At 54.8% G+C, this 13,702-nt stretch overlaps 1 protein-coding gene across 8 annotated transcripts; it reads right to left on the reverse strand.

Moving 5' to 3' along the window:
• Positions 1-51: 51 nt before the first annotated feature.
• On the reverse strand, positions 52-13,505 carry Ehbp1l1 (EH domain binding protein 1 like 1). 8 transcript variants are annotated; one of them, XM_050137120.1, is made up of 17 exons: positions 13,251-13,505; positions 12,982-13,160; positions 12,761-12,903; positions 12,111-12,176; positions 11,866-12,028; positions 11,326-11,716; positions 8,959-9,135; positions 8,329-8,486; positions 8,192-8,240; positions 7,063-7,761; positions 2,003-2,072; positions 1,849-1,904; positions 1,630-1,753; positions 1,386-1,485; positions 805-878; positions 608-722; positions 52-472 (listed from the first exon to the last, which is right to left on the reverse strand). In XM_050137120.1, exons 1-17 carry the CDS (start codon positions 13,488-13,490, stop codon positions 373-375), a joined length of 2,904 nt encoding a protein of 967 aa, XP_049993077.1. In that variant the 5' UTR covers positions 13,491-13,505; the 3' UTR covers positions 52-372. The 8 variants fall into 8 exon arrangements, 7 of the variants coding, with proteins under 7 accessions (XP_049993077.1, XP_049993076.1, XP_049993074.1 ...); XM_050137119.1 differs by having other exon boundaries at positions 8,959-9,141; XM_050137117.1 differs by having other exon boundaries at positions 10,741-11,716.
• Between the last annotated feature and the right edge of the window lie 197 nt (positions 13,506-13,702).

Below are 13,702 nucleotides of genomic sequence, written 5' to 3' on the forward strand. Positions count from 1 at the left end.
ATAGACAGCATTATTAGCCTAAGCCCCACCCTCTTCCTTCTCTTGAAGTCCTCCTGAGAAAGGGCAGGCGCTCCAACTTTATTGCTCCAGACACAAAGGGAAGGATGTAGGTGGCAGGCAGGCTCCGCTCTGTAGACAGGGGAAGAGTTCTGTGCAGCGCCCTGGAATCCTGGCCACCACCAAAACATTCACACACACTCGATAAATAAATACTGCCGGGCGGGCTCGACTGCTCCAGTCCGCGGGTCCAGTCCGCCATGCTTCTGTCGGCTGAAGGAGTATGAGGGCTCTGTCCTCCGCTGTGCAGGCTTGGGGACTGGCGAGGAAGGGTCCATGACCAGAGAAAAGAAGGGCGAGAACCAGGCAGGAGGTTCAGCTCAGCATGCAGCGTTCCCGCCTGCTCAGCTGCCGGCTCACCTTGCGACGTCGCTGCTCCAGGCCGCGTTCCAGGCGCTCATCTTCCTCTAGAGCACTGGGAACAGGGGGTTCAAGTCAGCCTCTAAGTTGGCCGTAATTGCAAGCCCCGCCCCGAGACTCCAGACGTGCCATTCCAGGAGGCGCCCTGAGGCCCTCCAATTCCCAGAACCATCCAGGTCCCGCGGCTCACATTCGCTCCTTCTGGTCCAGGTCCCGGACCAGCTCATCCCTCTGATTGACCAGCGACACTAGCTCCTCCAACAGGAGCTGCTCTCGGTGCTGCTGCGCCACGGTTTTCTGCCACTCTAAGAGACCAGGAGCCTGAGTCAGGAGGGGTGCCCACCCTGGCCCTGTTCTATTTCTGGCCTCTGCTGTCCCATTTCCTACCTTCAATGGCCATCATGGCCCGCAGCTCCCGGCTCAGCAGTTCAAACCTCCGCTCCAAGTCCTGTTCCTCGATGCTGATGGGGAAAGGTGCCAAGTCAGACAAAGTGGGATGGGAGAGTCAAAGGCTGTGACCACTTCATCTCTACCTATCAGTTTCCACCGAGGGCTGGGAGAACCCCCGTGCTGTGCAGAGTTCTCAGCTGCCCTTCGGTCACTCTCTAAATATGCATGTTGCTCCTTTTCCACATCCCACTTTTATACAAAAAAAAAAAAAAAGGATTATTTGATTGAAAAAGAAAGCTAACATTGTTCTGGGGAAACGATTCCTAACGCAAAAGGGAAGCAAAGGTGCCTCTGGCACGCAGGATGGTAAAGGCAATGATGGGGAGAGTGGCTTGTCACCCCACTTAGGAGCCTGCTCAAATTTCTCTGAGCCCGTTTTTCTTACTGTAAAGCTAGAGTCAAATCGAAGGGCCTGCTGGTGGGCGGGCCAGCAGAGGAGGCGGGCCTAAGGAGGAAGACTCAGCAGCGGGTGGGCGGGCCAGCAGAGGAGGCGGGCCTAAGGAGGAAGACTCACTCACAGCAGCTGCAGCTGGTCCTGCCTCCGGATGAGTGCGTTCTTCTTGTTGACCAGGGTGAACCACTCCTCGATCAGCACCTCCTCCTGCAGCCTGTTGGCACCTGAATCAGGTCAGGACAGTCACCAGAGCTGCCTTCTGTCGGGGCTCGGGGAAGGGGTTTCTCGTTCCCTAGTGGCATCTCAGAAACCTTCTTCCAGCCACCAAAGGGATTCGAGCTGTGCCGCCTCCCAAATGCCTGTCCCACCTGATTCCATAAGGCTCCTCAGCTGTTTCTCCACCTCAGCGGCCCGCCCATCTATCTGCCTCTGCTCCTGCTCCAGGGCCTGGAGCTCTGCACACACGTACTGACTTGTGTCCTGGAAGCGTTGCTGGGAGAGGAAGGGGGAAGGCGGAGGACAGGTGAGCTCATCACAGCCTTGCTCAGAAAATACCACGACAGTTCCACCCACCTGGTCCTCCTTACCAGGCCAGCCTCGTCCCCTGGACTAGGGGGTGACTCCTCTGAAGGAGGGCTCCCACCTGCAGAGAGACACCAGGCTGGGTTCTTCCAGCTAGCAGAAGCCCCCAGGAAGTCCCCCAGAAGGATCTGTGATCAGCTAAGCCGGCTCACCACTCACCAGAAGGCTGCTGCGGGGCTGCGGCTGTGCGTGGGCCTGAGTCAAGGCTGGAGTCAGGGCTTGGGCCTTCCTGTGGAAAGATTCCGCTAAGGGCTGGGCTGGGTTTCCAACAGTCCCCAGTCAGTACAGATAACCACAGTCTCTCACACACAGGGAGGGAGAATCCTTCCTCTCAGACACAGCTACCCAGCTACTCCTCCAGTCTCACAAGCACCTCCTTTAGGGTAAAGGCTTCCTCAAGCAAAAAGCATGCCTTCACCGCCATCTGTGGGCCTGGGCCCACCCACATCTCTGCCTCCAAACGCTCCTTCAGGGGCGCTGAGTTGGTCATTCTTTTAGGGTCAGAGGCAAAAGGTTGGGAAAGACATAGCTGGGGCCCTATCTTCTCCCTCTTTCCCATCCCTTCAAAGAGCCCCTCAGGTCATCTGGCTCCTGTCGCTTAGCGCTGGCACTTCCATCACTGCTAGTGCCCCTGAGTGACAGAGAAGTCGGCATCTAGCCTCTGGCCAGAAGGGGGCACCCTCCTACCTGACAGGATCCTAGACCTAGAGCCAGCAATGCTCTTCACAGAGCTTGAAGAATTTTATCCTGGAAGGGCCAAGTCTGGCTCCACCTTGCCCCATTCCATGTCTCTAGAGCCCGGTTATTTTTGCAAATATTTTAGCTTTATTTATTTTATGTTATTTGAGTGTTTTTCCTGCATGTCTGTATGAGCAGTGTGTGGGCGCTCAGTATTTGCAGAGGTTGTAAGAGGGTGTCAGTTGGCCTGAAGATCCCTTGGAACTGAAGTTATGAATTGTGATGGTGCTGGGAACCGAACCCAGGTCCTCTGCAAGACCCCTAAGCCTACCATCCAGCCCTCGGGGCCTAACTTTTAACTCCTTTGACAATACTGCTAGCCCCTCTTCCGGGTCACGCCAGTGTGTACTCTCAGACCAGCCTCCCTGGCTCAGGGGCTGGCCTGTCTGGATTGGATTAGCTGTGGGGGCAGCACACCACACCCTGCCATTCACTTCTCCCTCAAGCTGAGAGGTCTTGACCTCAGAACATTCGCTCCCGGAGTAACCGCTCCACACCCATCTCAGCCCCCAGTCTCATGCTCAGGACAGTCGGGAGCTTCAACCTCAATTCCCTTACCATCCGAGCCCCACCAGGTCACCACCCTCTGGTCACAGCAATGGACTTTCGGTTCCCTAAAAAGCTTTCTTGGTCTGAAACCACCCTCCATCTTGAACTGCTCCAAACCAGCTAGACCTCCTGGTTCAGCTTGAACCCGTCCTGCAAGGGCCTCCTCAGACTTCCTTCAACACATTCTGCCTCCCTTCCTGGCCCTCAGTGTCTGGAAGTTTGTCCTGATCCCCCACTGAGGCAGAGAGCACCCCAAGGCTTACTCACGTTAGCATCAACCCCACACACCTCCTCATGCTGCTGGTTACTGCAGCCTCTCTAACTCCCGAGAGGCAGCCCATTTGTCTGAGACAGGAACTCACTATGTATCAGCTCTGGCTGACCTGAAACTTGCTCTGTAGACCAGGCTGACCTCATACTCACAGAGATCCACCTGCCTCTGCCTCCTGAGTACTGCAATTAAAGGCCTGTACCACTACACCTGACTATTTTTAAAGATTTTTAAAATTTATCTTGATTATTAAGTGTGTGTGATTGTGTTATGTGTGCATGAGTGCAGGTGCCTACATAGGTCAGAGGTATCAGATCCTCTAGGGCAGGAGCAGACGGCTGTGGATCACCTGGTGTGGTGCTGGGACCTGAACTTGGGTCCTCTGGATTAGCACTATGTGTTCTCACCCATTAAGACCTTTCTCCAGCCCTGTTAACAATTTTTTAAAGGTTTAATTTTGATCGTGCGTATATGTGTGTGTTTGTGTCTGTGGGCGCTCTCAGAGACCAGAGGCATTGGATAACCTGGAGCTGGACTCACAGGCTGTTGTGAACTGCCTGTCTTGTATGCTTGGCACTGAACTTGGGTCCTCTGGAAGACTAAGGCTCACTCCGAACCACTGAGCCATCTCTCCAGCCTTGGTTTGTTTTTAGAATCATGTGTGTGGAAATGTCCATACAAGAGCAGGTGCCCCTGGCAGCCAGAAGAGGGCATCAGATCCTCTGGAGCTGGAGTTATGGCAGCTGTGAGCTGCTGGATGTGGGCACAGGGACCAAACTCAGGTCCTTTGTAAGAACAATTTGTGCTCTTAACCCCCAAGCCATCTCTTCTAGAGACTGACCCTTTAGATAGACCCAGGGCCATCTCTCCTAGAGACTGACCCTTTAGACAGACCCAGGGTCCAGCACACAAGGCCCACAACTAAAGGCAATACTGCTAAGCACAGATGTCGCCTCAAGGACCTCGTGAGGCAGAGGCTAGTATCGCTCTGCAGACAAGGGAACAGGGGCCAGAGATGAAGTCTGCCCCAGAACTTGATCTACAGCCCAGAGCTGTCTAACTCAAAACTTGTTCCCAAGCCTGGAGGCCCTGCCACACTGGGTTTGGCTGCATCTTTGCATGTAAAATGGCCGACTCCAGACCGGCATCTGGGGAAACTTTAGCTCCCAGTTTGACACCATGCAGGTGGCTTCATGTCACTCTGCAAAGGGATTTCACACTTTTGATCCTTATCCTCAGGGCAAAAGCCCAGAAGTGGCTTGACCAGGGTGGAGCTGTGTGTGTGTGTGTGTCGACTGTGTGGAGCCCAGCAGAGGGCGCCAATGAGTACTGCAAGCTCAGGCCCCAAGTTCACAGCTGCAGCCTCTTCATCTCCCTCAACTTCACTATTCCCACCCATAAAAGGCAGAAATCGTGGCTTCCTGAAAGGGGCACTGTGGGAAGCCAAGGAATCAGGGGGATGGCCCACCTGGCAAAGCAGGCAGAATCGGGAGAGGGGGTGAAGAAAGCAAATGTCAGCGGCTTTTATGCTTACTCACACCAGCCCTGTGGGAATCCCAAAGCTTCTTCCTCATGTCTGACCCAAATTCCTCTTTCTGTGCTTTCTCTGATGGGCTGCCCTAGAAGCACCCATGTTTCTCATCAGGCTGCCTCTGGCCCACCTCAGCCTCAAGGTTCCTGACCTCAACCCACTCCAGGCCTTGGGGAGCCTCCAAGGGTGGAGCGAGGATGAACACCCTCCCAAAACAGTAGGGGCAAAGCCAGCCAATGAGAGGGCCTCCTCTCATCTCACGGGTCAAATATCTCCTGTGGGACAAGGGCAGGAGGAGGGCCTGGTTTGGAAACACCAGATGCTGGGACTCAGCCCCAGAAGGGTGACCGTTGAATCCTCCCCTTTGTGACTTAAAGAGCTACTGACCTAAATTAGCCAACTGGGCTAGAAGTCCTCCAGCCACCTCCTCCTACAGGAAATGCCTCTCTAGTCTCATCCCCAGGCTCACATGTCTCTGGAACTTCCCTCAGGGCTCCTACTCTCAGACTGGCCTCACTGCCATCTGGGGACTTCATGGAGACGACTGTCAGTTCCCTAAATGTGGTCGGAATGTCCTTGATGCCACTGCCTTTGCTTGTGTGGGCCTCCTCATTTGAGAACCAGACCTTCCCATTGTCTTTTCTCCTCTGTCAATTGGTGTGATGTGTGTGTTGCATGCTTGTGTGTGTGTGTGTGAGGGTGTGTGTGTGCGTGTGTGTGCGTGTGTGTGCGTGTGAGGGTGTGTAGGTGTGATGTGTGGCGGCCAGATAACTCCTGCTTTCCTCTATTACACACCATCGCATTTTCTTCCTCTTCCTTTCTTTTTTATATTTGTGTACTGGGGGAGCACACGTGTGTGAACTGGCTCTCTCCTTCCGTCATATATGGACCCCCGGGATAGAGCTCAGGCCCTCATGCTTCGTGACTGGAACCTCTCTGCCTGATAAGCCATCACTCTCCCGCCTTGTTTTTGAGACAGTGTCTCTCACTGGAGCTAGGGCTCACGAATTAGCTACACTGGGTGGTCAGCAAGCCCTAGGGAACCTCCTGTCTCCACCTCCCAGGCACATGGCATCACACCCAGACTTATACAGGTTTTTTACAGGTCCTCCTGCGTGTGTGGCAAGCTCTTTACCTACTTAAGCCGCCACCCCCTAACCCTGACTTGTTCTGTTTTGAAAGGGCTTGAACTCTGGTTTTTCTGCTTCTACCTCCCAAGTGCTAGGATTACAGGCATCTGCCACCCTGCCTCACATTTTGTGACACTGGGGTTTGAATCCAGGACTTCTTAGGCAAATGCTCTACCACTGAGTTATTTCTTTGGTCCTCTATTTTCACCAAGGAAAACTGTCCATCGGCCCATACTGCACCCTCTGGCCCCTTCTGCTGTCACCCTCAGACTAAAGGCCTGTGGCCAGAGTTCATCTGGAGTCCCTGAGCTTTCTGTAGTGCCATCTCTCCTTTAGCACAAGGAAGAGTGTGTGTGTGTGTGTGTGTGTGTGTGCGCGTGTGTGTGTGTGTGTGTGCGAGAGAGAGAGAGAGAGAGAGAGAGAGAGAGAGAGAGAGAGAGAGAGATATGACCTGAGACCTATAGGGCACAGTGTGGAGGCAAGAAGCCCCACCTACTAATTCCTATTAAACCTCAGGGGTTAAAAATTCAAGTCAGATAATCTGGAGGCTGGGAGGAGCTACCGGGGCCACCAGAGGACAGTATTCCTTCCTCTAGCTCTTGGGCTAGGTGGTTGCTAGGTGACACCCAAGGCCACCCACGGAGAAAGAACAGGCCCTAAGAGCTGGTGCAGAACTTGGAGCCTTTTGGGAACTTCCTGCTACAGCCCGTGTTTCTACCAACTGGGCAGATGTTTCTAACAAATGTTGGCAACCGCTCACAAGTACAAAACTGGAAGCCTAGGTGTTCTGTGGGCTTTGTCCCTGAACAGGAAGCCTAGTGCCATACCCGGGGACCCTTCCACAGCACCAAGCTCCATCTGATTGAAGTGCATCCCAGCATCCAGCGAAGCGACTTCTCTGAAGCTGCCACCCCTGCACCAGCCCTGACATCGGGACGACTCGGGGCCCTCTCTGAAAATTCCCCACTATCCTAAGCTGCAGCGGGGTAGGGGTGCTCACCACAGCCCCAACTCCTGCAGGTCCCGCGCCGACTGCAGCTCCAGAGTCCGGGTCATCCACAGAGAAGGAGTTGCTATTCCGTAGCCTGGATCGCCTCTTCTTTAGCAAATCAGCGTCACGCACGTGGGAGAAAGAGCCATGTGATCGGGGTGGGGGTACCGGCCCGGTCTCTCCATTGACCGAGGACCGTCTCAGTCTCACACCACTTGTAACACCCGGCGCCCCAACTCCGTTTACCAGCCCCTCTGTGGGGGCCACGGGGGACGTGGATGACCGGGCTCTGGGGCCATCGGAGGGTGCCCCTGGGGAGCTTGCGTCCTGGGTTGCCTCAGTCTCCCCATCCTTGGAGGTGCAGCCCAGGTCCGTGTCCCTAGAGGCCACCTTGGGTACCGCCCCAGTCCCGCGGTTCACAGCCTCCTTGGGCTCTGTGGGCGCTTCAGCCCCATGCTCCCGTAGACGCTGTGCCAGGTCGCCTGCGTTCAGGCCGTCGGCCAGGCTCGGCTGGGCGTTGCCCACACGGTAAGTGCCAGAGCCACCACCGCCCTCCAGTTGCACCAGCTGCAGCTCTTGCCCAGTACAGAAAGCTCGGATCTGGCACAGGTACGTCATGACGATGAGCTTGTCAGGTACGGACAGAAGCACCATGTCCGCTGGTTCCAGCAAGCGAGACACGCCTAGGGCAGCGAAGCCATCAAAAGCCTAGAAAGGGTGCACCCTGGTCAGAAGAAGTAGCAGCGATCTAGCAACACTCCGGATCCAAGCCAGCCTAGGGGTCCCTGAGACTCTAGAGCCAGGATTTGCTTAGCAACGCCTTCACCCTCCTGCAGAGGGAAATCTAGCAACAAGGCCCGCCCTCACTGTTACCTAGCAACTGCACATCGCCCACCCAGTTATCAAAAGATGATTTTTGGCAAATAAATAAACAACTATCTAAGGAAATCTAGGGAAATATGCTTTTAAAATTAAAAACATCAAAACAAAATTAGGGCAAACAATTTAATAACCAAAAAGATTTTAAAGTTTCCAAAAGTAGACCAGGGTCCTGCGCCTCAGAGTCTCCAACTCTGGGGCCAGCAGCCTGACTCTCTGGCTAGACCCTTTCTTCAGCCATGGCCCCTCCTCATCTCACCTGTTTGTTGTTCTGTTTGATGTCGTGGGGGTCAAGAGAGAAATAGTCGCTGCAGAGAGAATGTGCTGGTTAGAAATGGTTGGCACTAATATCCCTGCAGGCTCCCTCCCAGCCACCTCCATGTCCCTGGCACTCACATCTTATCTGGGTAGAATCGATGTAAAATAGCACAGAAGGCCAGGCCGTTGCGCCAGGATGTGGTGAAATTGGTGATGCAGACACCACGGTAGCCATTGGTGACCTGTTGGCACCATTCCAGCAGGGACTGGCTGGAGCTGACCAGGGCAGGTGGTGCCTGGGGACATAAGGGTACAATCAGAGGATGTATTCTAATGGCATGTCCTCCACCCTTTGAAGAAGTTCAGGCCTGGCACAAAACCACCCCAGTTTGGAGTTTACAAAGATCACCAGAAACACTGGCCAGAGCTTTGGGTTGCCAGCTTGGGGTAAGGAAGTTATCTGCCAAGGTCACCTAAAAGGTCAGTGGTGCCCAGGCAAGGTCAGAGGCCACCAGCAGCCACACTTCAAAGTCAGCCCAGAAAATCAGCTTAAGGGTATCCAGCTCCATGCAGCCTAGCAGGGTGAAAGAGCCAGGCATCCTGAGGGAGGAGGGAGGAGGGAGGAGGAACCTTCTTTGAAGCTGAATCCCCTCCCCATCAAAACCGCATCTTTCTTGGTCCACCAGGTGGGTCCATGCAGAGTCACCGTTCACTCAGCCCCAGGTTAGTGGAAGAAGCAGACTGCCCATCAGTGGCCCCCATCCCTACCTGGCTGCCCGGCAGCCTCCTGTCCTCTTCAGGCTCCTCTGGGGAAGAGGCCCCCGAGGGCCTGGGTCCCCCAGCCCCTGCCCCACTGGCCACCCGTGCCTTAGTCAGGCTGGCCTCTTGAAGACTTTCACCAGCTTCTTTCCCCTTCATGGTTTCCAAGACCCCACATTCTGCTTCCTGGGCCTCAAAAATATCAGATTTATTCTCTGGAGACTCAAACCCCTCCCTCTCTGCTTCCTGGGGCCCCAAAGTCCAAGACTTGGCCTCTACCAGCCCCAAAAATTTGCTTTCTGTCTCCTGTACCCTGGAGGCTTCTGGTGCTATGTCTTCGGCCCCAGAAACTCTTGGCCTACTCACTGCAATGCTTAAAGCCTCACACTTGAGGGCTCCCCAAGCTCCAGGCTCCCAGACCTCCAAAGTATCAGTCTTTGCTTCCTCAGATCCCCAAACTACAGTTTCTGCTCTCTGGGCCCTCAGTACCTCAGCCTCTATTGTTCCAGCCTCTGGCCTGGAGATCCCAGAATCCCTTGCTTCTGTCTTCCCAGTTTCTAGCATCCCAGCTTCTGCTACCTCACTCTCTGTTCCCAGGAGCCCTGATTCCCTCACTTCTGTCTCTGGGGACTCCAGAATCTCAGATTTTACTGTCTCAGCTTCTAACTCTGGGGTCTCCAAACCTTCTATTTCTGCCTTCTGGGTCCCAAATAACTCAGTATCCACTGCTTCTGTCTCTACCTCTGGGATCTCCCAAATCTCTTCTGTCTCCTGGGCCACCAAGAACTCAGACTCGTCCATCTTAGCTTCTGTCCTTGGAACTCCTAAACCACCAGATGCTATTTCCTGGGTCCCCAGTATTTCAGCCTCTGCCCCTCCAACCTCTACCTGTGAAATGCCAGAGCCCCCCACTTCAGTCTTCTGGGCCTCTAACATCTTAGATTCTGTTGTCCCAGCCACTGTTCTCAGTGCCACAGAACCCCCAGATAGCTCTCTGGCTTCTGTCTCTGGGACTTCTGAAGAGTCAGCCTCCATTTCTAAGACCCTGGCTCCCTTGATTCCTATTCCCAGAACCCCCAAAACCCCAGCTGCTATCTCTGGAGCCTCTAAGATCTTGGCTTCCGCTGGCCCAGTGTCTACCTCCAAAACCCCTAAGCCTTCCTCCTCTGCCTCCAGGGACCCTTCCATCTCGGTTTCTGGTTTCTCAGCTTCGACCCAGAGTCCTTCATGACCTGTGGATATCTCCTGGGCCCCCGATATGCCATCTTCTGCTGCCCCTATCACTGAAACACCCAAACCTCCCACCTCTATCTCCTGGGTCTCTTTTCTTCTAGAATGTATTTGTGGGGGCCCTGAATCCTCAAATGTTATCTTGTGGGTCCCCAATATCTCAGTTACTGCTGTTTCAGTCTCTATCCTTGGAATACTCCAAGCCCCCACCTCTGTCTCCTGCATTCCTAATATATCAGCCTTTGCCATCTCTGCCTCCACCTTTGGAACCTCTGAACCTCTGGCTGCTACCTTCTGAGTCTCCAATATTCTAGCTTCTGCCTCCCCAGCCTCTGTCTTTGGGGTTCCCAGTATCTCAGCCTCTGTCTTCAGCATGCCAGCTCCCCCATCTGCTACCTCCTGGGCTTTCAATATCTTCGCTTCTGCTGTCACTGTCTTGATACCTGGAACTGTAGGACCCCCAACTGTTTTCTGGATCCCAAATTCCTTAGACTCCCTTTTCTCAGTCCCTGTCCTCAGCATCCCCAGAACCCCAATTTCTTTATCCTGGATCCTCAGTACCTCAGACTGTGCTGTTCGGGTAGCCTGTGGCTCCAGGACCTCTGATCTTGCTGCTTCTGACTCTTGGGCCTCCAGTGTTTCAGATTCTGCTGTACCAGTCTCTATTTCTGGGGACTCAGGTCTCCCAGCATCTGTAATTGGTGTCCCTATAACCTTCCAAGGCACCCCTTCAGCCTCTGTTTCCAGAACCCTTGGCTCTCCAGCTTCTGCCTCCTGGGCCCCCATATCTCCAGATCCTACCTTCTGGTCCACTGGCAGGACTTCCTGAGAGCTGCTGCCCTGGGGCCCAGCGCTTGCTGCTCCAGCAGAGGGATCCTGCTCCAGGCCTGTCCTCCCAATAACAGGGGCTCCACTCCTAACCTCTGGGCTTTCTCTCTCCTGTTCTGCAGGCCTGGCACCACTGAGGAGCCCTAGATGTCTTTCAGGCTCAGCTGGAGCTTGGTTCGGGTCACTGGAAGCCTCTTCCTGGGTCCTTACACCCATCCTCTTCTGAGCACTCCTAGGAGGAGCCTCAGGAATTTCCCTGAGTCTTGTCTTGGGCCCCAGTACTGCATCCTCTGGTCCCTCCATGGCTATATGGTGTACCTTTGCCGTCTGCTCAGCATCTACTTGATGGAGTTTTGAACTCTCTTCAGCCTCTCCAGCTGTGATGCATGGCTCCTTAGTGTTCTTCTCTGTGTTTCCTGCCCCACTAGCCTCTGCCCTGTCCCCAGCGTCCCCCTCTTCAACTTCGGATCTTTCTCCTCCTGAAGCATCTCTAAAGTCTCTGCCCTCAATGTCTGGCTCTGGCTTGGTTCCATGGGCCTCTGTCCCTTCCTGAGAGCTTATCTGGGCCTGGGTCTCCCCAGAAGAACCCATTCCTGTTGGAGGACCCTCATCCCCCGTGTAGGGTACTGGGGACCGGGATACATCAGAGCCTTTCTGGAGCCGAGGGGCTGGGGTGGGGACCATGTCCTGGCCTGGCTGCCTGGTGGACCTGAGGAAAGAGCAGACAAGTGTTGTGGTCTCCCATTGAGCCCCACACGCACTTCTAGAACACCCATGACAGTGTGGCAGCATTGGAGGGGAGGGCAGGGGCTGGGTGGGATGCATCTGTTTCTAACAGCAACAGAGCTGGCTCCTTACCTTGTCTCTGGTGGGGACTGTGGGGGCCTTGGGGTTTCAGGCCCCACCTGGCCCCCGGCTGTAGCAGCTGGTTCTAACCCCTGGCCCCGGGAGGCCCTGGCCGGGGGCGCAGGGGCACTCACAGGGGCAGGGTTGGTATCTTCAGCACTAGAGGATCTGGCAGCTAGGGGGAGAGGGAGGGAATGCTGAGGACTGCATTGTGACAAAGGTCCAGTCCCCAGCCCTAGTCTCAGGCTAAGTCTCACCTGCCTGCTGGGGCCGTGTGTGACTTTCCTCATCTTCACAGAGCGTCTTCAGCTCTCGTGAGAGATCTGAAGGGGGAATCCATTGGAAGGGTAGAGTCAGGCCGAGGCAGCGTTCTATAGTTTGAGCCCCACCCTGACCCCCGACTAGAGTTCAGGGCCTACCTGGGAGACGCCCCGGTCTCAGGGCACAGCCCCGGCCTTGGAGAAGAGGCAGGCCCCCAGATGCAGAAAGAGAAAGGGTGAGAAAGAACCGCAAATATGAAGGATGAAAGGCTTTAAGGAGGGATGGAGGGAAAGCAGAAGGGAGGAAGGCAGACTGGCTGAAGGTAGGAGACTGGACAGAGCCCACACTTCATGTGACCCAGATTCTCAGACCTCATAGGGACCAAATGGACATCCACTCTAAGTGAGAAGGCCAGGAACATGGGGAGATACTGGGGACCCATTCTAGAGAACTCTTCTCGAGACGGATACACCTCTAGGACCAGGACCAAGCTTGGCCAATCAGAGCTGCTGGCCAGGTTGGAGTTGCTGTAATAAGGACCTCTTTCTGGGTGTGCACAAGCCGGCCTTGCCCCAGAACAACCAACACTTGTTGTGATCCATCTTAGGTCTTGGCAGTCTCAACCCACAGACGACTATGAGCCCACCTGACTGGGGGCCTCGTGCCCGGACCTCAGGAGCCCCAGGGCCATGGGCTTCATCCTCATCACTCTCAGCGAAGTCATCCAAGTTGCCCACGTCACTAGGCTTCACACTCATGAGACTGGCCAGACTCTGCATGTCATCATCCCTGTGGGTTTGAAGTCAGGGGTGAGGGCGGGGCTCAGAGCTCGCAGGGTAGGGCCTGGGAGGACAGGCGGAGACTTACGTGGCACGGCCCTCACGCAGCAGCACCCCAGAAAGGGTGAGGCTCAGCTCAGCGTGCACCACCTTCACAGATTTGGGCTTGAGTCGCAGTCGAAGCGGAACCTGCGCAGGCACAGGCCCGGCATGGCGAGCCAGATCCACATCAGCTGTGGCCAGCACCTTTCTCTGTCCCTTGGACTCCTGCGGGTGTGGGAAGTGGGGAAGCAGCAGAAGCATCAGTGCTGCCCTGAGGTCCCTGAGATTTCAGATCCGACCTACCCAGACACTCACATTTTCAATAATAAACGTCCACTCTTTGGCTTCATACTGGTCCACGTGAGGGTCCTGGAGAGGGGAACACTGGTGAGCACAGGGTTTCAAGGAGGGCAATGCCAGGAGAGCACTCTGTACTGCCTGGGAGGGGGTATCACACCTGCTGGGCCCACCTGGGATGCACTTTGGCTTCTCTGAGTGTGTATATGCGGTACTGGATTGCACCCCAAACCTCAGTGCTCTACAGCTGAGTTGCATCTCCAGCCATCCCTACACTCTGACTCCTTTTTTTTTCTTTTTAAAATATTTATTTTGGCCGGGTGGTGGTGGCGCATGCCTTTAATCCCAGCACTAGGGAGGCAAAGGCAAGCGGATTTCTGTGAGTTTGAGGCCAGCCTGGTCTACAAGAGCTAGTTCCAGGACAGGAACCAAAAAGCTACGGAGAAACCCTGTCTCAAAAAATCCAATAT

This window comes from Alexandromys fortis, unplaced genomic scaffold (genome assembly GCF_014885135.2).
Source record: "Alexandromys fortis isolate MF-2015 unplaced genomic scaffold, M_Fortis_MF-2015_v1.1 scaffold_3, whole genome shotgun sequence".
NCBI lineage: Eukaryota > Metazoa > Chordata > Mammalia > Rodentia > Cricetidae > Alexandromys > Alexandromys fortis.